Raw genomic sequence first — 25,940 nt, forward strand, 5'->3', positions numbered from 1 at the left:
TGTTTTTGTCAATGTACCATAATAACAGAAGCGAAACGCAATATTGTGTCAGGACAATTCACTATTTATGCACAATGAACAAAGGAGCATAGCGCGACAATTTCTGTTCAGCGCCAGACTTGCTTGTAACCTATATCACCAATTATGTTATGAAAATGACGCATTAACTACAACAGCAGACTGACCTTTGTGGAAATGCTTGGAGCAGACTAACCTGTGAGCTGGAGTGTTCTAGGACGTTATATTTGGTCTTTGAATGGCTGCAATCCAGGACACCCGTCGCCTCTTTGTTACTTCGGAAACATGGCTCGAACAATTTCTCTTCAACGACGTAATCCGATAACAACCGATCTCTTTACCCGTCGGCTTCCCGTGGCTGTCATGCGACCGGCTATTGCAGTTAATAATACAACAGCTTCTTGACATTTTTGTGTTTCTTTTTATCGCTGTGTGACTGATTTTAATTGAAAGCCTGCGTGCGCTAGTACCTCTTGCCACGAGTTCCCAGAATCCTTTGTGGTTCTACCCGTGAATGACGTCACATTTTCAATCTCTATATAATATGCATGTTAAATTTTATATTTGGGGTAAAATATCAAGTCTTTTCAAGTAAACCGGTTCAAGTCCAATTCAAGTCCCAAGTCATTGGTGTAAAAGTCCAAGTCAAGTCACAAGTCTTACAACATTTTTTCAAGTCAAGTCTAAAGTCATAAAATTAATGACTCGAGTCTGACTCGAGTCCAAGTCATGTGACTCGAGTCCACACCTCTGGGAAACAGGATGATGAAAGAGGCATTCACGTCACGGAAGGAAGCAACAAACACACAGTTAACTGCAAACACACATAAAATCATCCAGACGTGCCACGCAGACTCGCACAGATCGACAGGATCGCACACTCACAAACTGACAGCTGCTCGCTTATTTCTTTGCTGTACGCGTGCACACCGACACAAATGAGACAGAAAAGGGCTTATTGCTGCAAAACAGACAGAAACACAGATGCACTGTGCACTGTCACAAGCAGACAATACGAGTTCACGCACACGAGCACGGAACTGTTTTCCTGTGGTAGCCTTGGGGAAATTAAAACTACATTATGGACCTCTAGAGGAAAGCGGTGAGAGAGTGATGGAGGAAGAGGAAGAGAGAGGAAGCAAGAGAAAGGGGGAGAGAAAGAGTGAGACGAGGGCCAGTGTCCTGTTTTTCTCAGCTCTGGCCACCACAAAGCTATTACAAGGAAGCAGGAGAAAAGTGATACAGCCTGCAATCTCTCCTCTGTGTCCGTCCTTTGTATCCCGACTGGTGGACGGGAGGACGCGTATATTGTTGGCCATTGCTTCATATTTCAGTCAGTGATATGCTTTGTTCCCTTCAGCAGTCACTTTGGTCACTAGTTCAATGTGGTGGCTTCCCACTTTGCTAATTAATATTGTTGTCTCATCAGCACGAGGCTGCAGTTTGCTGCAGTTTGCCTGCATGAGCTTCCTCCCTCTGTTAATTGGTGAAACTCCAAATTGGTCTTGGACGGTTTCAGGTGTGACCCTGTAATGGACTGCATGGACTGCCCTATGAGAAAGCACTTGGCGACAGTGGGAAGGAAGAACTGTCATAACCAGGCTCAGGGAGGGGCGGGGCCATCTGTCACGACCAGTGAGAGGGGTGAGAGGAGGAAGATGGGACAACAGACGCATTGTAGAAGAGAGCCAGAGATAAATAACAACTAATTACTAAAAGCTAAGTGGAGGACGAAGACTGCACTGTGGGAATCCCCCCAGCAGCATAACTCAGGCAGGATTCAGGGTCACCTGATCGCGCCTGACGTTATCGTAACAGTAGAGACGGCGTCTGTGTCCCACGTCCAAACTGGGAGATGGTTTTAAATAGTTTTAAATATCCTCAAAACCACAAGTTAGTCTTCAGTTGGGGTGATATCTTTTATTCAAGGTCCTCAGAAAGGCCAGAGATTTTCTCCAGTTTGAACCTCTGACCAATAAAATCCACCATCATCAAACGCACTGAGAAACCGCAGCGCTTGGATACGGTAATGGCCTGTATTTGTAGAGCGCTTTACTCAGTCCCTAAGGACCCCAAAGCGCTTTATACATCCAGTCATCCACCCATCCACACACACATCCACCCACTGGTGATGGCAGCTACATCGTAGCCACAGCCACCCTGGGGCGCACTGACAGAGGCGAGGCTGCCGGACACTGGCGCCACCGGGCCCTCTGACCACCACCAGTAGGCAACGGGTGAAGTGTCTCGCCCAAGGACACAACGACCGAGACTGTCCAAGCCGGGGCTCGAACTCCCAACTCTTGAGCCACGATCGGCCCGTATGCTGGGGCTCACACACGCTTTCCTAATATCGACACAGATCTGACAGGTGCAGGAAACATTTTTACGGCTCAGTTTTGTCACCACATGTGTGAACACACGCACATACACACATTCACACACAGGTGGAACAACAATGAGAAGGTCTCAGCTTCTCAGTTTCAGCTCGGGGACCTGACAAATCTTTTCCATGATGACTCACTGGATCGTTCTGTGTGCGCGCGTTGGTGTGTGTGCGTGTTTGCGCGCGCGTGTGCGTCACTGTAGTCTGCAGCAGACTGTCAGTGTGATTTGAGGAACAAGTTCATCACCAACAGTTTATTAACACGAGACACTCGAGTCCTGTTCAGTTGGACACGTCTCATGACTTCCTCACTTTCACCCGAGACTGAAACACACGGATCTTATAAACAAATAACAAATAGAAAACACGGCTGCTCAATACTATTTCCAACTTCGTCTCTCATTTCCTCTTCTTTTCCTTCTTCCAGCACACTGAGAGTCAGACAGCAACTGAGCAGACAGGGGGACACGTTGTGTCTCTGTCCCGCTGAGGTGTGGTAAGGACTGAGGGGAGAAGGAAAGGAGGCTTTCAGGGCACCTCAGGGCGCAGAAAGGCCAGAAGGAGGAAATGTAGGAAAGGGGAGAATAAGTTGGCTCAATGCTATTCGAGTCGCCCTCACACTCCCTCCACCTTCTCTCAAGCGGGCCGTTCCAAACTCAACACACATTTTCCAGAGTAAGTCAAAGAAAGACCAAATGAGAGGGATGGAAAAATAGCCTAGAGGGCTGGAAGTTTATGAATTAGGAAGCAGGATAGGAAGGTATATTTCTCCTTGTTCCCTTTCTTTTTTGCTGTTCCCTGTTTTCTCACCCCGTCCTTCTCAACATCATCTCTCAGGGAGTAAAAGAAGCGAGGTCTTTCTTTCTAATCTGCTCGGGTAAGACGTAGGCAGCAGTTCTCGGTCCTCACCCTCTCTCTCACACATACAAACTCCTCCTAATGTCGCCCCAAATAAGCATTCAGAAGGTAAAAGCACAAGCAAAGACAGAGGGACAGAAAGAGAGCGTGCAGATCACGCAGTGACACGCAGATGCTGGCAGCAACAGCCAACCTGAGAGAGTGGCTGAGTAAGGGAATATAGGACAGTGTGTTTTTATGGTAGGAAGAGTGTGTGTGTGTGTGTGTGTGTGTGTGTGTGTGTGTGTGTGTGTGTGTGTGTGTGTGTGTGTGTGTGTCATGGGACTCTAGCTTCCTGCAGGAACTGACACACACAGCAGTTCTAGTGAGCCACCCAGGACCTCAGTCAGCACCCCCTTAACACACACACTCACACGTAGACCTGCACAGTGGCCCCTGGAGGAGAGTTAACACAGTTTTGAAATGGGGGGGGCAAGGATGGGAGGGTTCGGCACGTCATAGACACCCCAAGGGTCATACTTTCCTTTCCTCCTATCCCTGCAGAGCTTAACGAGAGACGGGGCGAGCGCGGCACAGAGAGAGAGAGATAACCGCATATTTACCACATTCAGCAGTATCTTACGTCCCTGCTGGGATCCAGTCGGAGGAAGTGTTTAACTGTTCTCTGACGGGCTGCAAACCGGAGCAGCAAAACTAACTACAGCTGACAAACACCTACAGTAGTCCAGCTGTTTCTGGAAAATGTGGACTTTGATCTTTACCGAGCACCAATGACAGCGCTGAGGAAAACATCGCCAACGTTGTCGTGCCAGCAGCTGCATCGTTTGCACACGTGAACCTTTGAGTCACTGCAGCAGTTGTGAGTCTGGTAGCCCTGTAGTTTTAATAATAATGATGGATTGCATTTATATAGTGCTTTTCGAGACCCTCAAAGCGCTGTACAATGCCACTATTCATTCACTCTCACATTCACACACTGGTGGAGGCTACAGGTGCAGCCACAGCTGCCCTGGGGCAGACTGACAGAGGCGAGGCTGCCATATCGCCATCGGCCCCTCTGGCCAACACCAGTAGGTGGCAGGTGAAGTGTCTCGCCCAAGGACACAACGACCGGCTCGATCCCCAACCTTCCGGTTACAAGATGAGCTTCCCAACCCCCTGAACCACGGTCGCCCCTCAATTGGCCGTGAGGCTGGAGTTTAGTGCAGGGAGATTCAGTTCATCTGTGTTCATCTTCACTAACAAACCTACCTACACCTTTAATAAACAGCTTTACGCCAACTCTGCAGAGGAGATCACCGACAACAACAAGTAAACCAATTAGAAATTTGCTGTTGAGCATTCAGACACAGCTTCACGGTGAAGGCCGAATGTGACCTCTGCACTGAGGTGCCAAGGTAACAGCAGCACGTAAGAAAGAGGAGGCTCCGTCGCTCTCAGGGTGCAGGTCCGCCGTGGCCCGAGCCTCTGGTTGCTCCCGTGATGGAGGATGCAGGCCGGCAGGGACCAGCGGCTCCCCCGTGACACAGGCTGTAACGTTAGAAACACCCTCCGGTGTGATTAACCACCAACCTGACGACAACGTCTCCTTCAGCCTCTTTTTTCCATGAAGTCATTTAGGGTTGTTTTTCAAGTTTATTTTAGAGAAATACATTTTCTACAAATGATAAACAATCGTGTTAAATACTCAATATTATAACAGCTGACCAAAATAGTCAAGATCATAATTTTGCCATAATTAAACGATAGATTCTTGGAACTAATGGACAAATATCTGCAGACGAATCAATGATTGGCACTGACGTATAAAAGGTGCTAGCAACTGAAATCTTACAGCGTAGCCTGAATAACACGAAGTCTCTCCAAAATTCACAGATGCACCAGGATTTGGGACTGAAGCATAAATAAAAGACACATCTGTGTAAACCTGTGTGCTAACAGACCTCTGAATCACAGCTGAACCACAGCATGAACCTGTCCTCCTCCTCTCGCCCCTCCCTGAGCCGGAGGTTTCTTCCTGTTAAAAGGGAGTTTTTCCTTCCCACTGTCACCAAAGTGCTGCTCATAGGGGTCATATGATTGCTGGGTTTTCTCTGTATGTATTATTGTAGGTCGACCTTACAATATAAAGCGCCTTGAGGCGACTGTTGCTGTGATTTGGTGCCGTATGAATAAAATTGAATTGAATTGAACGAATTCATGCATTTGCCATCTTTAATACACACAATACAAATAAAATCGTCATTTCTCTTTAATGTTACACGTGAACCTTGACCAGCAGCTGGTTCTGCGGCTCATCTCCTATGGAGGCAAAAGGCTGAGCAACTTTAAATTTCCATCTCAGTGTTTAAAGACAAGCCAAGAGGAGCTGGGAGGGAGACACGGAGACTAAGGAAAAACTAAATCTGAGAAAAAAAATCTGCCGTCTTTGTCTTCCTCCTAGGAAATTACCAAACCACAGAGAGCAGTGAAAAAGCACACAAATCTCTCTCTATTAGAGTATTATTGAGACTGACTGCTGCTCTGCCTAGCTACAGTTTTCTGTCTCCTCTTTCCTTCCCCTGAACCTTCACAGTCCCCTCGATCTTTCTTCTTTGTCACTAAACCTTCGTTTCCATTTTCATCACCTCAAAGTTACCCCGAGTACACGTTACAAACGGCCAGCTCGGACTCACCCGCACACAAACATACGTCACCATGCATCTGTGTACCACTGTGTGTGTGTGCCTGTACACTAACCGGTCTGAACAGTCGATCCATCCCAGGTTCCTCCACACTCTGAAGACTCTCCTTCTTCGACAGCTAGAAAAAAGGAGACAGACACAGAAAATCAAATAAATGGTGGTTTTAACCTGCAGCTAATTAAAGAGCCACCACCTGCAGGAGAGCAGAGGAGCCACACAATTCAATGATCATATCACAATTTTAACATGCCGCCAGCTTCTCTCTACAACTAAGAAAAAACACCTTTGTGATTAAAATGGAGGTTTATGAAGCCGTGTTTATGCTTTCTGTCCTGCCTGGTGTCACCGCCTGCTTTCCTCCAAGCATTACAGACACCAGTCAAGTTGAAGGCGACTCCTCACCTCGTCTTGCTTTCAATCGAGCGTGGGAGCGCCTAAGGACATCGTATTTGTCTTGAAACACGTTTATTCTCTGGAGCGAATGTACTTGAACTTGAACCTACCAAGGAAGTAACAAAACATGACGATGACCTGAGATCTCTCAGACTCGCACACACAGCTGATCAAAGCTGGATTGTCATGCCGACTTCCTGGGTACAACAGGAAGGAGGGAAGTACAGCTGGCACACAAACAGGAAATGGCTAGAGCCACCACACAATGGGATTTCCCGTCCGCCCCCTCCCCGACACGCTGTGCCTCACTTCTCCCTCGCTCACCTCTGTCTCTGATCCCTCCAAATGTTTTGTTCTCATCCTGCTCTCACCGGTGACCTCCGCCCCTCCACATCTCTACACCTCTCTAATACTTCTCACTCCACGTCCTCATCAGCTCCCTGGTGACCAACCTCCTCCTCACATCAAACCTGAGCCATAAGCTCCAAACAAAGCCAGAAGCTATAAATCAGCAAAGCGTCCCTCTTAAAAAAGAAACTAAAAGTCTGCATGAAAGTGATTTTTGTAGATGAATGAAGAGAGAGGAAATCGTTTTTATAACAGGAAAAAACAGCCGAGCTGCGTCACAACTGCACCCATATAATCACACGAACTTTAGCTCCTCCCATTAGCTGCAAGCAGCGTTGCAAAGTCACACGAGCTGTAAACATCCACGTGCTGATGCACAGCGAGCAGTGCAACACTCTCAAATCTGCATGATGTTTTTCATACTCCACATCACTTTCTCTAGTCTCGTGTGCTGAAGTCAGGACGCTGCTGTGTCTATAAACTCAGCCTGGTTTGTGGGCTCATCTTATTTGACAAAAAAATAATAACAACTGTCTGCAGGACTCAAAAGTTTGGATCAAGTCTTCAACATCCCTGTTGGAGCCAGATGTGGACCACAGAGTGCTAACAAACTCATGGATCCCTGGACGAACACAGGAACCTCCCACCGCAGCAAATCCGTCTGCCAAAGACAGCAGAGAGAAACATACGAGACACCAGAAGAAAAACAAAGTACGTCTGCTGTGCTTCGTCACAATGACCAGTACGTTCGCTCCCAGCTGAGCCCTGATTGGATGCCATGATTCATTAACACGCTTCAATATGATTTTTCCTCCTCGATGTCACATCGTCTGGGTCACGTCACAGCGCCCTGATGAAACGTTTCAGTGAAGATCCTCGTTGAACATAAAGGGAGACGTTTATGACTTACGTGCGTCTGAATCAAAGGTTTTCGTGTCGAGGTTACCGGCCGCGACCTCGGTCTGTCTGAACTGGGCTTGCCCAGATCTTGTGACAACTATTTTTTTAAACCACTAAAAGCTGACATCATAATGAAAACCATCTTCCTGTGGTAGTTGGGAGAGTTTGAGATTATAAAAAGACCTCGTGGTAACTTTGCCTCAGATAAAGGCCCATTTCTCCTGATGAGACTGTGGGGAATACAGCGTGTTTCATTAGCCAAGCACATGCAGCTTTATTTAGACTCCCATATCCTCCCTCTGTCCCCCTCAGAGACAAACACACCGTTACTGTGAACCCTGTACACACCAGGCGGTCGGCGGGGGTGTACGTGTGCCTGTGAGAAGGATTAGCTCACAGATACTATATCAGTCAAGAGGAGGGAGTATCTGAGTGTGTACAAGTACATACGTGTGCATGTGTACCTGTAGCTTGGGTGCCCCATTACAAAAACAGACCCACTTAGAAAGACACTTTGTGACCTGTGGGGTTAAAAATATAACAATCAGTCATGTGTTTGCACATGCATCGCTTCTCTTCCTGCAGCACGTCACAGTCCTCTTCAAACTCTAGCTCAAACTCGCACAGCGAGTCATTTAACAGCTTAGCACTAGCAGCTTCCAACAGGCACAGTCTCTCGTTAGCTACATGTTAACAGACAGGTGTATTTTTGGCAAATGAATTTGCAGAATTTCCCTTTAACAGAACTTTCATCATTAGTGGGAAAAAGTCGCAAGCATTCGTGTCATTTTGTACCAGTTAATTGTGGTATGGATTTAAGATGCTATCACCGAGTAACATGATCACAGCCCAAAATATACAGATACTGGCAAGAAGGCAGAAAAAGACTGAGACGGCAGATGGCTAAAGATCAAACAATCCGACATGCCGCAGAAACAAAAACACAAATGAAACCCCCGGAGCACGACACACGGGTGACACCGTGTAAGAAGGAAGCTTCTGGGAATCCTTGGAGCATCTGCGCACACACACACACACTGTTACTAACCCCTGAGGCACCTCGTTTATGAGTCTACTAGGGCTGCCACGATTAGTCGACTAGTCACGATTACGTCGACTATCAAAATCGTCGACGACTGATTTAATAGTCGACGCGTCGTTTGAAGCTTTGTAAGATCACAAAAGACGCAGGAATAAGTAGCAGGATTTAAGAGTGTAATAACGGACTGAAACAGAAGATGGCAGCACTGCATGTACAAGGATGCCAGCTACCGTTAAACCCCGAAGAAGAAGAAGCAGTTTCCCAGAATTCATAGCGCGGCCCAGCTCAGTTTCCAACAATGGCGGCAGCTAGTTAGTTTTAATATTACTCTTATTATTCTTTCTGGGTCACAAAATAAACGTTTAACATATTTTCAGGCTTGAATGTAGCTGTGTAAACCTCAAATATCTGCTCAGTTTATCAGGACACCGCATATTTTCAAAAGCGCTCCGACGTTTTCGGAGACGTCTGTTACCCACTAGCTCGATAGCTAGCCGGGAGCTAGGCTAACTAGAGCCGTGAGAACACAGGACTCCCGGCAAATCGTCTTCAAACCCACCGCCGTCTTTCACTGCTCAGGTTAAATATATACGAGTCACTTAGATAACTTAAACATGTTATTGTTTGGCTTTTTTTAGTATTTTATTTGTTCCTGAGTAAATCAGTTTGTCTGAGATTAAAGTTATAGTTTTTACACAGCTGAATAAACGTCAAGCAGACAGCTGATTATCAGAAGTGTGAGATGCTGGAGAATTTACTCCGGTGTCCTGTTATATTTTAGATAGCAAGGAGTTTATTAAACTTCACCGAAACAATCTGCAAATTTCATTAAAATTTAATAAACTATCATCTTGTCTTTATTTTTAGTTAGCACAGACCTTAAACACTTAAAGCTGTAAGCTAATGATAGTTATATAAGAGCAGATGCTGCTGGTGCAAGAAGCTGTAGTTTCACGTCCAATGGATGATGATCTGATTAGTCGACTAATCGCAAAAATAATCGGTGACTAGTCGACTATCAAAATAACCGTTTGTGGCAGCTCTAGAGTCTATGTGAGTCTAACACGTGTGCTTAAGAAAGGACGCCTATCGAGTACTATAAATAAGAACACCTGGTTTACTGCATGAGCATAAACACAGACTATTTGATTGTGATTTGGTGGTCTGAGTTCCTTCCACTAATTAGTGTAAATACAGAATATCTCACCTGCTTGAGCAGGTGACTTTGGTGTGGGGCCTGGGGTCCAGGCTGTATGTGGCCCACGCTGTCAAACTCAGTTTCCATCACGGGACAAAAGTGGGCAAAACCAGTGAAACTCTCTTTTCTGTTAGTGTGAAGAAGCTTAATGACGCATTTAATCACGGTGATATTGTGATATAAGAAAAACTGTACATCTCAATTTTCCTACACGAAAATGCTGAAGAGAAACGCTGGTGTAGTAAAAGAAATCTGTCAACTTATAGAAAAGCTCATTTCCTAGACTGTCCTATAATTATGAAACAGAAAATTCAATCATTCAAACACTGTGGACACTATAAAGAAGCCCACAGTGGAAAACTGGGACTTTTCTGTCATTCAGCTGTTTATCTTCTACTGTGGAACGAGTGGCCGTGTGGGAGGTCTATGCAAGTGAGAATCGCTCCAAGCCAAATGCTTTCCTTTCCACAGGTGTCCAGTGGGCTGGACTGGAGTCTTTGCCGGGCTGATTCTGGTCACTGGGCCTTATGTTTGGCACCCCTGACTCACCTGTGCGCAGACAAATAATCAGATGTAAACACATGCATAACACATACACAGTAACTGACAGTACAGCAACACTCCTGTCTGCATTATAATGGGCTGTCACGGTTCATTAGCCAGTCAAGCATGCAATTGTACCAGGGCGTCCACAATGACAAAACACACACGGACTCACAACACCAGTGTCCGGGTCAAAAACGTGCAGAAATTAGACAACGAACCATCAACGGTGCGATTAGTCCGCACAGGCTGAGCCCGTTGGGTCGTGGAAGCTGAGGAAACATGCTCAGAGCTCTCCGTTACCAGGTTTATCTCAGAGCGCCTGCAAGTCGCCGCTGTTGGACGCTTCAGTAATTAATCCTCTTTGCTTCAAAGACACTCTGACACCAGCTTCCCAACAAGTTAGCTATTCTGAAAAATGTGTTTATGTGACGAATAAAGGCTGCAGAGGGGATGATCGAACACCCGGGAGCAGCCTGGGAATGTGAGTTCTGTCATACGCTGCATGTATTTCCCCGTGCACCACAGAACCTCACAGACGGACGGCAGTACTGTCACGTATACTACCGTTTGGATGGTAGTCGTCCAATCCTCCGTTTTTCATTTCTGCACATCAAATTTTAGAAATGCAGCCGAGGAGGGCTGCAGCATGCAGCTCTGCCTCTGCATCATGATCCTGTTGTCATAAACAAATATTTACACAGTTGTTGTCACTGGCACAGTTATCCACACACACTCGTTCTCCCCTCTCTCTTCCATTATTGGCATCCTCTCCCCCCTCCCTCGTCTGCTCTACCTTTGCCTCTTCAGTATTTTCCTTCCACCTTTCTTTGATATTTGCTCCTTTCTTAAGTGATTCTTGGATCCGTGCTCAGCCTCCATGCTTTCTCTTTGGCTCTTACTGCAGCACCCATTTAAATGTATTTCCTGTTTCCCTCTCTGTCTTTATCTCTCCCACCACATACCAACTCTCTTCCCTTCTATCTTTGTTTCTCCTTCTCTTCTGTCCCATGAAAGCAGTTCCAGTCTCACAAAGCGAATCCTTTGTCTTTTCCCCTCCTAAACAACACATGCACAGTATCAGGGCCATTTATTCCCAGAGCAGCCCAAGGCTCTGCTGTTCCCAGATCTCTTTGACGAGCGGGTCACTCTGGCCAATCGCGCACCGGCCAGACAGCCCAGAAAGGCGGGATGTGGGTCACTGTAGCCAATGATAGGCGGATCCTTTTCTCACAGGGGCAAGCTGATTGACAACTAGCGCTGGACAGGAGTCAAGAGGGTAATTGTCATCTGACTCTCTCCCTCTCTCTTTATCTGTCCGTCTCTGCTTCTCATCCTAGACACTCATACTTCCCTCTCCCACTTCCCCTTTCCAACTCACTTCCTTGCCCCCACTCCTCCCCACACACCCCTCATTTTCCCTATAGCACTCAAGGACTCTCTCATTGGCTGCCCTCCCTTTCCCTCAGGAATAACTTGGTGACGCTACTGGCCGAGGGCTGATGCCAATCTACATCCCCAGCATGCCCCTCGGGAGACCCCCAAACTTCAATGGCCTGTGGCACACACACGCACGCACGCACGTGCACGCACACACACACACACACACACACACACGGGACAGGGACAGAAGCTGATTAACCAAATACTTTTATCAGCAGTAAAACCGCTCTCTCTGCCTGCCTGCATTCTGAACAAAACAGCCTTAAAACACAAACACACACAGACACACATCCCAAGCACTGAGCCATTGGCCAGAATCACCAGGCTAGTCTGAGGCTTGGGACAGCGTGTGTGTGCGTGCATGTGTGCTTTTGTTTGTGAGCGTGTGTGTAAAGGGACAGAGTTAGCAGAGGGCTTAGATGGATGGCAGCGAGAAAGAACAACAACCACACAAAGCCTGGCGGACAAGCTCCATCGCCCTCTCTATCTTTCTCTTTCCTCCTTTTTCTGCTTTGCCCTCCTCTCCTGTTTTTTCTCTTTCAATCTGAATTGTTTCTATCTGATTTCGTTCGACAGATTTTGAAATTCTCTTTGCTTCAGCAATCGTTTCGTCTTTCCTCTCTGCTTACAGAAGTCCTCGTCTTCGTTGTTTTGTCATGAACAACCTCTCTGTTCTTTCTTTTATGTATGAGGTCATTGTGATTGTAATCTCTATCAACAGATTCTGCATATGAATATGTATAATCTGCAGGAGGGAGGAGTTTTCTGATCCTGGAAACCTTCTGGCTTCCATTTGTCATCTTGGCCAGCCAAGTCTGAGCCGGTTTGGTTGCATTCATGTAAACAGGATATATGGACCAAGTGCAAATGAGGAATTCATTCATTGGCTACACCGGGCAGAGGCGAGTCAGGGCCATGTGGGGACCGTGGACCAGTAAAGGTCAGTGACACTGAACGACTTCATGTTGGGTGATGCAGAGCGGGCGGATCAAGTTAAACTTCTTTTTTAACTTTGAGGAAAACAATTGAACCGACAGCAGCGACGCAGATCGGCGACATACCAGCATTACAGTGTTATTTACGCACACGTGTCAGTGAGCGACCAGCCATCAGCAAGACAGCGATGCAAGAGTAAATCAGTCCCTGTGCAAACGCCCCTCTAACCAGCAGACTAACCAGCGGTTCCCAAATGAGTCACACATCCCAGACCTTACCAAAATAAACCAACATAGCCGCGCACGCTTCGCTGCTGTAGAAAACAATCGTGCTGTTGTAAGAAGACTTTCTGGTTTTATCTTTTAGTCCTGCGACTCGCACAAACTCACCTGTACAGCAAGGTTTGTAAGAGATTCCTATTAACACACTACGAAGAGAACGCAACACGCACACACAGACACACACAGACAGTACAGAGCTGATGTTCAGGGCCAAACAACACAGCTTGAGATTAAAGAGCCTCTCTGATCTGACATTTGTTTTTCTGTCTGTCAGAGAGAGTGTGGCGGGAAGACGAATCGATAGCAGAAGAGACGTGTAGAGGAAGAAAGAGGAAGTGAAGGAGGATATAAAGGCGGTGGAGAAGAAGAGCAGAAGGTGAGACAGAGGTTAGAAAGAAAGCAGCAGCGAGGAAGGACGAGAGGTGAAGGAAGGCAGCGAAAGGAAGCATAAGGAGTAGGACAGAAAGAGAAGGAGGAGAGGGAGAGCATTTCTCCAGAGTACCATGACTCCAGGGAAGGCTCCAGAAATAACTGAACTAGAAGTTTCCCCAGCAGCTTCCACTCACCATTACAGACTGGTCCACACACACACGCACACACACACACACACACACCCACGCACACACACACACACACACACACACACACCCACACACACACCCACGCACACACACACACACACACACACACACACACCCACGCACACACACACACACACACACACACACACCCACGCACACACCCACGCACACGTCATATGAAGGTTCAGAGTTCACCGAGACAAGACTGATTCACCAACAAAGCTGAATGATGCCAGAAGGAGATGAGACATGATGAGGTACAGTTGGTGCATATTCACACACACGTGCACGCACACACACACACACGTGCACGCACACACACACACACACTCTACATGAACACTAAGAGGAGGCGGGGCTGCAGGGTGGAGGGTACATAATTGCCTTCTCTTGTACTACAGGCTCGAGAGTGCTTTTTGACTGAAGACACCAATTTCACGCTAAGGCATTATTTAGCTTGATACAAACTTGATTAGGCTTTACAGAGAGAGAGAGGAGAAGGGAAATAAACAGCTTTGTGTCATACCGCATCGCTGGCGGACAGATTAACTCGCTAGTCACGCTCCTTCTGGGAGTAACAAGAAAAATATACAGACACAGCGCGTGTGCGCTCCGAGCGTGGCTGCTTGTTTGTTTGAGCAGACGTGTAATCAAGCATCTTAGAAAATGTACTTTCCATTTTTGAAACCTCATTTTTAAAGAACCTTTTTCAGATTTCGGGGTGTTTCATGTTTTTGCAGCTAAAATTCAAACTGAGTTAGACTTTGAAATCCAGCGATCGTTCCTCGGGACGTTCAGCAGAACTATCCGTCCCCGCTACTGCAAGGACTCTTTGTGCAGTTCGTCTGTATTACGCAACATAATTTTGGGCTTTTCAGGTGCAACATTTGTGCAGGTGTGGGCCTGCAGCAGGCTGACATTTCTCTTACCTTTAAAAGATTTGGCTCAGCAGTCAGGATTTATTACCAAACATGAACGTCCTGATCATTTTCCAACACTGGAAAGCTGCGTGTGTGTGTTTTACCGACTGGAAAGCAGATCCTCTGATTTTACCCGTTACTGTGAAGATTGATCCAGACGTGACTGAGACGGAGCGAGTGAGAGCTTCAAGCTGCACCTCCAAAGTTTCTGAACCTTCAGAAAGTACTACCTGCTGAAGGGGAGTTTTTCCAGGTCCCAGTGGTGGAAAAACAACGAGCTTGTCCAAAGTTTCCTGGTCCCCGAGGAAAACAGCTATAAACAGCATCATTGTGTCAGGACTGCTAATATTTAGACTCGTCTCCCTTTTCCAAACTAACTTCTTGCTCTAAGTCATCAGCATGTCTGTTAGACCCCATTCCTACTCAGCCTTTCAAAGAACTCATTTATCTATATTAACAGGATATCTACCACCAGCTTTCGAGGTAGTTGCAATTAAACCACTAGTTAAAAAGCCTTTGCTTTCTTACTCTCCAGTTGTCTCAGCTAACTATGGACCAATCAGTTTCCTTATTTCTTGAACAGACAGTTATCAGACAGCTACGTTATGTTTTCCAGAGGAACAATTTGAGGAGTTTTAGTCAGGATTTATGTATCACAGCACAGAAACAGTGAAGGTTACAAACGATCTCCGATGGCCTCTGAGGGCAGACTGTTAGACCTCAGTGCTCCATTCAACGCTCTGTTAATCACATTATTTTAAACCACTGATATTAAAGGAAATGCATTCTGGTGATTTGACTCCAATTTCTCCATATAAATGAGTCTTATTCACACAGTTCAGTCACAGGCTTCTGTTCTGGGCCCAGTACTTTACATCTGCCTTCTTTAGGCAATATTATTAGAAAACATAGCATCCGTTTTATATTGTTATGCAGATGATATCCAGCTAAATGTATAAAGTTTCTATACAGTCAGATAGCACAAATTATTAGTTGGCAGTCTCCAGAACACTGCTGGGTCTTACGGTATATAAATGAACATAACCTTAACTGAATTGAATTAAAGGACAAGGCTGCAGGTCATGTGCATTTCAGCTGAAACTGTTATTGTTCTCTGCTGGATTCAATTGAGTGGCTTAGAAAGCCGAGAAGCTAGAAATATATTTACAGACATTCAGAGAAAATTGTCCACAAATGTGGAGAGGAGAAGAGAGGAGAGGAGAGGAGAGGACAGAAGAGGAGAGGACAGAAGAGGAGAGGAGGGGAGAGGAGAGGAGAGGAGAGGAGAGGAGAGGAGGGGAGAGGAGGGGAGAGGAGAGGAGGGGAGGGGAGAGGAGAGGAGAGGACAGAAGAGGAGAGGAGAGGAGAGGAGAGGAGAGGAGAGGAGAGGAGAGGAGGGGAGGGGAGGGGAGAGGAGGGGAAAAGAGAGGACAGAAGAGGAGAGGAGAGGAGAGGAGAGGAGAGGAGAGGAGGGGAGAGGAGAGGAGAGGACAGAAGAGGAGAGGAGGGGAGGGGAGAGGAGAGAAGAGGAGGGGAGAGGAGAGGACAGAAGAGGAGAGGAGAGGAGAGGAGAGGAGGGGAGAGGAGGGGAGAGGAGAGGAGGGGAGGGGAGAGGAGAGGAGAGGACAGAAGAGGAGAGGAGAGGAGAGGAGAGGAGAGGAGAGGAGAGGAGAGGAGGGGAGGGGAGGGGAGAGGAGGGGAAAAGAGAGGACAGAAGAGGAGAGGAGAGGAGAGGAGAGGAGAGGAGAGGAGGGGAGAGGAGAGGAGAGGACAGAAGAGGAGAGGAGGGGAGGGGAGAGGAGAGAAGAGGAGGGGAGAGGAGAGGACAGAAGAGGAGAGGAGAGGAGAGGAGAGGAGGGGAGAGGAGGGGAGGGGAGAGGAGGGGAAAAGAGAGGACAGAAGAGGAGAGGAGAGGAGAGGAGAGGAGAGGAGAGGAGAGGAGAGGAGAGGAGAGGAGGGGAGAGGAGAGGAGGGGAGAGGAGAGGACAGGAGGGGAGAGGAGAGGAGAGGAGAGGAGAGAAGAGGAGAGGAGAGGAGAGGAGGGGAGGGGAGAGGAGGGGAAAAGAGAGGACAGAAGAGGAGAGGAGAGGAGAGGAGAGGAGAGGACAGAAGAGGAGAGGAGAGGAGGGGAAAAGAGAGGACAGAAGAGGAGAGGAGAGGAGAGGAGAGGAGAGGAGGGGAAAAGAGAGGACAGAAGAGGAGAGGAGAGGAGAGGAGAGGAGAGGAGAGGAGAGGAAAAGAGAGGACAGAAGAGGAGAGGAGAGGAGGGGAGGGGAGAGGAGAGGAGGGGAAAAGAGAGGACAGAAGAGGAGAGGAGAGGAGAGGACAGAAGAGGAGAGGAGAGGAGAGGAGAGGAGAGGAGAGGAGAGGAAAAGAGAGGACAGAAGAGGAGAGGAGGGGAGAGGAGAGGAGAGGAGAGGAGAGGAGAGGAGAGGAGAGGAGAGGAGAGGAGGACTTCGATCGCTTATCACCTGAGTCGATGGCAGAAAGCACTTCTGCATTTTTAAACGTGGTCTGCACTCACCAACATACGATCTCTTATTCACTTTCTCTCCAGCACCCATTTCACTCATGATTCACACAGAGCAGCTCGAGCAGAGCAGCACATGCAGGAGAAAGCTTTGCTGAGCACATTTGCTCCAAGTCTGGATTCAGATTTTCAGTCCATCTGATTCAAGCTTGTATTTATATAAAGTGGTGTGATTTATTTAAACCAGTAAGAGGATGAGAAAATTAAAACTATTATTATAATGTTAAATTGCAAAAGCAAGGAGCACAAAAGAAAAATTCCATTTTCCTTGAAAATGTTTCTTCAGTGTGTTTGTCAGTGTGGAGTCTCATTCACCGTCTTCCACTTTCTCCTGCTCTCACTCGCTCCATTGTAAGTGTCACAGCAGGGTGCCCATGCCTTTTGACTGGGAGGTGAATAGAAAGGAGTTAGAAAAACCAACTGAAGACTCCGAAGGGCCTATAGCAGGGAGCGCTACAAAGACCTGGCAGAGTGTTTAATAAAAAAGGAACACAACACAAGCAGCTTGTTCTGTTGAAGCGCCGTGCTCTGAGGACAATGCACATTAGTCTGGGTCCAGGCTGCGTGTGTGGCTGTGTGCGCACAGACAAAAGCCAGAGCTAAAGATATCTATCATAAAAAACAAGAGAGAAAGGTTCATGTATTAAAGAGTAACGCACATTAATAAATAGGAATCCTAGAGCGATCTCAGACAAGCAAGAAAAGAAGTCTGATTTGACCTTTTACCTCTAACCTGTCCTAAAACTCAACCTCAGAGGGTTAAAGGTCAGACCTGGAGATACAAACGTCTCTCAAGTTTCCCAAAACTCGTCCTTCCAACAACAGAGAGTGTGTGTGTGTGTGTGTGTGTGTGTGTGTGTGTGTGTGCGCGTGTGTGTGTGTGTGCGTGAGTGTGTGCGTGTGTGTGTGCGCGCGAGTGTGTGTGTGTGTGTGTGTGCGCGCGAGTGTGTGTGTGTGTGTGTGTGTGAGTGAGTGTGTGCGTGTGTGTGTGCGCGCGAGTGTGTGTGTGTGTGTGTGTGTGTGCGCGCGAGTGTGTGTGTGCACGCGCGAGTGTGTGTGTGTGTGTGTGTGTGCGCGCGAGTGTGTGTGTGCGCGTGTGTGTGTCAGATAGAGAAAGGGGGAGGCCTGCCCAATAAATATATTATGCATCAGCCAGGTGTGCAGAGGGGCGCTGCTAATTGCCCCCACCACTAATGTTTAATGTACAGAATACGAAGAAGCATGAAGCAGGGTGAGATCACTGAGGGAGGGGGGTCGGTAGAAGGCAAAGGAGCCGAAGAAGGGAAGGAGGCTAAAGGGAAGGCGAGGAGGCTGGAACAGAACAAACAGAGTGCGCTTCTGTTTGTTAGCCTTCTTCTTCTCATGCACCTCATAGATATCATGGAAGATAACGGACATGTGGATGATCGCTGAAGTTACTGCAACACCTCAGGATCCAATAAGCTCCGACTAAGACGACACAAACTACAATACAAAAGACTAGTCAAACACCCCAGAGCCTCCAGAAAAACAGAACAGGCAAAAGAGTCAGTGAACAAAGAACGAGCCTGTAAGAGACTGAAAGACAAGCTTAAACACACACATGCACACACAGACACACACTGTAGGAAACTTAGAAGGGCCCAAGTCCTCTGAGACCATCTCGTGGTGGGGGGGTACAGGCTTGGCAAGCAGGGCCTGGTGTGTGTGTGTGTGTGTGCAGTCACACAGCATCATCTTTCTCTTCTTAAAAGCTGAGGGCACAGGCATGCACCGAGCTCAGCTACACTGTGACACACACACACAAGCACGTGTGTGTGTCTCCAGAGGGGTGTGTGTGTGTTAAGGTCCAGTGAGTTTGCAGCTGATAAACGAGGCTAGCTAAGCCGCTACAATGGCACAGTCCTGGCCCATGACGCCCCTTTCTCTCACACACACACACACACACACACACACACACACACACACACACACACACACACACACACACACACACACACACACACACACACCAGGCTGGCCGCTGATAAGGAGTTGTCGCTGGCATACAAACACCTCGCTGAGGGACTTCACCCTTTCTAGACACACACACAATAAAAACCTAACCGAGCCGACCGGATGACATGACCTTCTCTCGTCCATTATTTCAACTAAACCCAAATTTCCCGCTCAGCCTGACGAGGAACGGTTCCTATACTCTGAGACTTATGAAGTCATTCATCACCAGAACACGCTTAAGGACAGAAGTCTCATGAGTGGAACAAAAAAATTAACCGTGAAAACAGACAATAACCACGTTTAATTACAGTAACGCTACAGGTTACAGTCACATGTAAGATTACGAGCTCTGTTCTGTTCGAGTGTCCTGAGCAGTCCTGACACTGAAGCTAAAGGGAGCCCAGCCCTCAGTGCTCTTTATTCTTTAAACCTGCACTTTTGTTCTGTGTGTAACCAAAAAGGGATATTCTGTTTGTTTATATTGTGAGCTTTCAATTGTGTTGTAATTTGATTCTAATTGAGTGCAAATCAACATGAGCCCATTACATTCAACGCGTGCTACTGCTGGGCTCCACCAATCACCAATTACATTAGCTTGTTTTGTCCCATTACAAAAAAAAAAAAAAACAACCACCAAAACCTCAAATCCACCCCCCGCCGAGCAGTCAATGGAATTTTTAACAAAGCTTTCTGAAAGCTATTTAATGGTTCAGCAAGCCTTAATGCAAAGCCACGACGGGCTTTCATACAGGAGTAACTCAGTGTGGCTGTATACACGCTGATTGGACTATTTTGTACTGTTAGAAACAGAAACAAACAAACAAAGCAGATCTAATACCAAAGCTAAAAACATGGTTGTTTTCAGGTCACATGTGCAGGGTGTCTGAATTTTATGAGAGCCAGTCGCCCCATGAAAGTCTGCAGCTTTGCCAAAGAGTAGAAGTGCTCTAATGTCAAAGCCAGATGGGAAGAGGAGAAAGAAAAATAGACGGGAAAGTGAGAGTGGATGAAAATAAGTGTACTGTATTATACACACAGCACACAATCCTTCATACCGACACTGCTGGCAGAGACGATGCTTTAACCAAAGTGCGAGTGCGTAATGTCAGCGAACAGCGCTGTCAGGAAAATGCGGTTTCTACCTTGACAAATATTCAGGGTTCATTTTGATATCAGAGGAAATGTTTTTAAAGGTTTGAGAGAAATACAACGAGGTTCTAAAGAGCTGCGGGTCAAAGGTCAGCGTGTAGTTAGATCACATGACCTGCTGTTTATTGGTGCTTTCGTTTTGCCTTTGTGGGAGCAGGATGATCAAAAACGAGCTCACTGCCTCGTACCTCAGTGACATTTCCAGTCACAAATCGGCGGGTTGGCAGCTGTTAATTTCAAGTCTTGAGCAGTTAATTGACAATAACTTTAACTCCAGGCAATGAATAATTACCATCCTAGAGTTTCGCATTACACTTAAGCCATGTACTTACAGGAATTATTATGCATCCCCTACTAGCGTGATTGAAGCAAGACGTATCATTAGTCCGTTCTGTGATTAGTCAATCAACATAATGTGAAGCCATTCTGATGATGAATTATTTAAGTCATTTTTCTGAGCACAAAAGCCGAGCGCTTCCTGCACCAAGACTCTCCGGTGGGTGGATTTGCAGCATTTCTTCGTGTTACATTAAAGTAATTGCAGTGTCTGGGAAAACTGTGATGAACATTTTATCTTCATTGAATGAGACCTGCTGTGATATACGGTCGGGAGAAAGCAGCGCTCACAAAAACAGAGCTGGAGGTGGTAGAATCAAAGATGCTGGGAAGGCGGGGCTGAGGGACAGTGGATGTACCGGACAAAGGATCTCGAATGCAGAGCTGCAGTGGAGGACATGCAGAGCTGCAGTGGAGGACATGCAGAGCTGCAGTGGAGGACATGCAGAGCTGCAGTGGAGGACATGCAGAGCTGCAGTGGAGGACATGCAGAGCTGCAGTGGTGGACATGCAGAGCTGCAGTGGAGGACATGCAGAGCTGCAGTGGTGGACATGCAGAGCTGCTGGGGAGGCAGATGAGCCACTGTGGCGACCCCTGAAAGGGGCAGCCCAAAGAAGAGGAGGATCCAGCAATAACTTCCAGCTACAGTGTCAATATGATGTCAGTCAGCTGAACACAGGCAGTAATTATTAGATGGAAGATCGGTTTACACACTGGTGAAAGGCAGACGAAAACGAGAAGGAGGAGATGGGGCGGAAAAGATGTCATTAGCCTAGAAGAGCTTAGCTCGGCGCACACCAACGCCGAGCCCGACCTCACTACTCGCCCTCTCGGTCAAAGCGCTGCTTTGGCTCGACCAACCGCAACAACGCTCTGTACAGACCAAAAGTAAGAGCTTCTCTCCCCTGCCCCACCCCTTCCAATCTTCCCGCTCTCCTCCATCTCCCTGTCACATGCGCTCAACTCCCGTTTAATGTCCTGCAAATGAAGCGGATTTATTAATGTGTAATTAAGTAATAATCATCACTACATAATGCATGAGAGACTCCAGGGGCTAAGAGCTGAGCGAGAGGAAGAGGAGAGATAGGACAGCGAGGCTGCTGGAGCAGACAGAGAAGAAGAAGAGGAGGAGATTTCTGCAGCCTCGCTAAAGACACACATTAAAAACGGATTAATCCACTGAAATAACATTTTGATAAGAGCAAAGCTGCTCTCTTTCATTTCTTCCTCCTTTTTCTCTCACCCCGCGAGCTTCACGGCCCGTCGTCACACCATTAGTCCGCGTTCAATTAACAAACTCCAATTAGTCGAGTCCCCTCACTTCTAACGAGGCCTAATCGCTTTAAAGGCTGCGCTGGTCAAGCAAGAACACAGTGGCTGTGTTACATCAGAGAGGAACACGAGGACTGGTTTTACTGGTTGTCTTCAATATTACTGTTTGATTATATGGGTGCGTGTGACAAACATGTCCTATCATTACAAAGTACAATGAAAAGCAAAGCTGTGAGCAAATCCTATTTATGGCAATCGGATCCAAGTTTTCTTTATTATTTTAATGGCAAATAAAAACACAAGGTGGCTGGCAGGAGATGGAGAAGGTGGATTTGGTCCTTCCTTGTTGCTGTTTCGGTATGCCTGGCTGGCCAGTAACCCCAGTCAGAGCCAGCCAGCCAGTCAGAGTTGGGTGAGCAGGTGAAAGACAGAAGAACATGAAAACACAGATAATCCCCCGGTGATGCTCACCTCATCCTGGCCTCCATCACTCCCTCCCTCTTGCCCGCTCACCTGCTATGTGCCACTGCACTGGCCCCAAACACCTTTCCTACCTTTTACCCTTCGCCTCCTCTTTTCTCCATTTTCCCCCAATGCCCGGTCTTGCCAAGCTGTCAGTGGGGCAAGGTGTGGAGGGGAGATAGCAACATGCATGTACACACAGATGACTGAGTACGCAAAACACACGGTGCTTATGCGAGCTACAGTACAAGGGCCGTGTTACCTTTGTGGTGGTCGTCAGCCTCAGCTCTGCTCGGCTTCGCTTGGCTGCCTGACTAAAGCTAAGCTCTGGTTATCCAGGCTGCCTTAGCGACACACACACAGCCTTCGTGTGCATGATGCATACAAACACAAACACACACAATGCAACGATGGAGCAGTAGTCGCTGGCCAACTGTGCCGAGTATCAACAACACTACAGCCGTATTCAACCCACGTTTCACAGAGTGATTAATGCAGTGCAATTTTCTGTAAAAAGACAAGAAATATCAACAAGTGACGGGAAATTTATTATAAAAACCTGCCACGCCAGAATGATCTCTCCAAACTGTTTTAATGGTGTTATCATCCAATGTGTGGACAAGTTGGGAATCAGAGGTGCAGACCCGAAACCACACATGCAGTGTTTTCTGCAGCATACTAGACAAGCACACGTCAAACCCAGCCTCACTTTTGGAAAGCTTCCTTTATAAAATTCAAAATCCAATTATTTTTATTGGATAGGCGTAGTTATTCCTCAACAGTTCCATTTGTATTATAGCGACAGAGATGGGCCGCAAGCATCAACTAAAAATCGAAACAGGCTTCAGAGTAGATATCTGGAGGACAGTGACGATCACCTCGTCTTCCAAACATAAACCCTGCTCCCCTGGATGGAATGACAAGCAGCAGGCTTATTTTTCTTCCCTGTACATATCACCCACATTATCAGAAACAACCCTCGAGCGAGCACGCGTTCTGTCAGGACATCCTGTGTGGCCCTCCTGCTATCGACAAATTAATCTCACGCTGCCTCCGATGAAACCGGCTTATCCTGGGAACCTGTAGGAGAGGCTGGAATCTGTCCGTGAAAGTCGTGCTGTTAATCAAACTAACCGCCCGGTTCGAATCACTGTCAGAAACCCACTCGCTTCCTAGACAGTCCCAGAAAGGAAAGGCCTGCATGGTGGTGGAGATGGGGGAGGGGGTGGCGACCACATGGTCAGCTCATCCCGTTGCCCATCTGGGTCCCATAAAGGAAACACGGAGGCCAAGGACACCACATGCCCCCATGCACGATGCCCACTCACCCATGCACAGCAATGAATACCATTTTTATGATAATGGGGGAAACTGAGGCCTCCTCTTGCAAAATGAAGCAAGATTTTTTTCTTTCAATCCATCTTACAGAATAAAGACTTTGGCAAACTTTTAGAAAATCAAACCCTGAATTCCAGCTTCACATGTTGCCTGAGTATCTGTTCAACATCTCAGTAAAGCCTGCTATTATATAAAACAGTGCAAACGCACACACACCACCGTGGACTTTCTCTCTCTTACGGTGTTGGAGTTTGAAACATTTGAAGAGAAAATGTGCAAGAAAAAATTGCTTGAGCCAATTTTATAGTAATGAAAATAAACACGAGTGACCCCGAGGACACGCAGAGTGGGGGCCGAGTGATTTGATTTGGGTCAAACAGTCACATATATCAATACAAAGCAGCATCTCAGGACAAGCTGATTTTTTAAATTACATATTATTAATCAAGCCAATCACAACATCCCACTGTCAGAAACAGACCAGCGATCGCGTGGACCGGACACTGTGTCAGAACCAACGGAGCACATTCAGCTGATGGGAAGGTTCCGGTTAAATTCACTTGAACGCTGCCGTAGCCAGCAGCTGCATGCAATTAAAAAACCAAAATCCAAACCGAGCCTGTGTCGCAAAACTACACGCGGACTAAACGATCCAACAGAAGGCATCTCGGTCACGGTCTCCTCTCCTCCACAGTGCCCGTGGACATGAAGTAGCCCGTACACACTTTCTTACCTTTCACGGAGCGAGGTTTGGCCTGTTTGCGTCTCGACATCTCTGCTCCGGGGCTGCGTTCTTCGTTCTTGAGTTGGTTTGTGTTCCGTTACAGGCGGACACGGTCCGGCTGTCCGTCCTCCCGCACTCCGCCGCTGCTCCTCCGCCTGTTGCAATGCGGCAGCTTCAGTCTCTGAGAGCGAAGCGGCCCTTGGTCCAAACACGCCGGGGCTGAGTGGGGGGGGCTTCGAGGCTCTTCCTCCGCTGTGGCCGGGGCTCGCGCAACCTGTAGAATAAACGGGGGAGAACTTCCCGTCGTTGCCGCGACGCCGACAGCGGCTTTTAAACGTCTTCTCGCTTCGCCTTCTCCGGTGAAGCCCGAGCGCACTGACGGACCAGGGCGCGAGCTGCCGCCCACGCGCGAGGCAAACACCTGAGCAGGTCCCGAGCTGTTTAGAGGGGAGAAAAAGTAACAGCGGGAACCTTCGGGTGCGCGGAACCCCGGAGGTGGTGAGAATGTTTGGGAAATTGCTTTGGAAATGGACCGTGGCTTCTTCCCCAGCGCTCGCTTCGTCTTCGACGGGCTTTGTTTGACTTTATCGAAACTATTTCGCTCTGCGTTTCCCTCCAGGAACCGAGCAGCCTTCTGCGTTCCGTCCTGATAGTCTACACTAGGCAGTGGTGGTCTGGTGGCATGGACATTGCGCTCTTCCCCTGCATCTCCACCCCGCGGGGAATGCTGCTTTTACAACCCACGCTTTCTTTCTGTTAATATTTCCCAGTGTCCTAACGGCGGTGTTAACAGCAGCCCAGTATTTCTATGAGTCTAACCCTTCGCTAGCCTCTGTCTCCCTGCTTTTTCTTTGTCCTGACTCTGGCTACCAGTCTCCCTCCTCCTCCTCTGCCTGCCTCTGCTGGCGGGGCTGCGGCGCAGACACACATAATAAAGCCAAGGCAGGCAGTGCTTGGCTGGAAATGTAGCCGCGTCCCAGCAGGGGGATGTGAGAGAAGGGTCCCGGCGGGGGAGCGCTCTGATCCCGCAGGGAGCAGCTCGGCACAGCCCGGGTTGGCTGAGGCAGAGAGGCAGGAGAGAGGCAGGCTGTGCTGACGGGGAGAGAGAGAGGAGGCGTGGAGAGAGTTAGGCAACAGCGCCCAGCTGTGGCCGAGCGGCACAACTACACCGGGGGCTCTGAGAGTCGAGAGGGAGGAGACGGAGCTGGATTGAAGCCCGGAAGAGGTGCACCGAGTAACCGAGGCTAATAGCGTGAGGGGTAATCAGTACCGGTGGCTGCGTGACGTCACCAAGGTGACAGGAAACAAGGCCGTGACGACATCACTTTGCAGCAGTGTTCTTCTGACATGTTGATTATAAAATGTTAGCCAGCTGAGGACAGTGCTGATGTTTTTGACTTCACCTACACGAAGCTGGACGAGTAAAGTAATGTCTCGTGACATTGATTGTTTTTCACTCTCGATGTGCCTTTTCTGTGACGTCATGATTCTGCAGCTAAGTTCATTTTGAACATTTGCTTCTTCTGTGATCGTTAAACGTGCCACCGCCCTGTCAGTGCAGGCGTGTTTGGAAGGTCTACGTCTATGACAGAGAAGCGTGAGCGTACCAGGCAGATTCAT

At 47.8% G+C, this 25,940-nt stretch overlaps 1 protein-coding gene across 4 annotated transcripts in view; it reads right to left on the reverse strand.

The window, feature by feature from the left end:
- znf423 (zinc finger protein 423) overlaps positions 1 to 25,407 on the reverse strand; it is a 138,750-nt gene extending 113,343 nt beyond the window's left edge. For 2 of the 4 annotated variants that reach the window (XM_085411512.1, XM_085411514.1), the window contains exons 1-2: positions 24,330 to 25,407; positions 6,002 to 6,064 (exon numbers count right to left, since the gene is read on the reverse strand). In XM_085411512.1, the coding sequence (XP_085267638.1) occupies positions 6,002 to 6,064; positions 24,330 to 24,369 (103 nt within the window). In that variant the 5' untranslated portion in view covers positions 24,370 to 25,407. The remainder of the gene's footprint in view (positions 1 to 6,001; positions 6,065 to 24,329) is intronic. The other 2 variants (XM_085411511.1, XM_085411513.1) reach the window with 2 other exon arrangements.
- Between the last annotated feature and the right edge of the window lie 533 nt (positions 25,408 to 25,940).

Source organism: Rhamphochromis longiceps, linkage group LG7, assembly GCF_057381845.1.
Source record: "Rhamphochromis longiceps isolate RC_006_pf linkage group LG7, R_longiceps_female_GT1.1, whole genome shotgun sequence".
NCBI lineage: Eukaryota > Metazoa > Chordata > Actinopteri > Cichliformes > Cichlidae > Rhamphochromis > Rhamphochromis longiceps.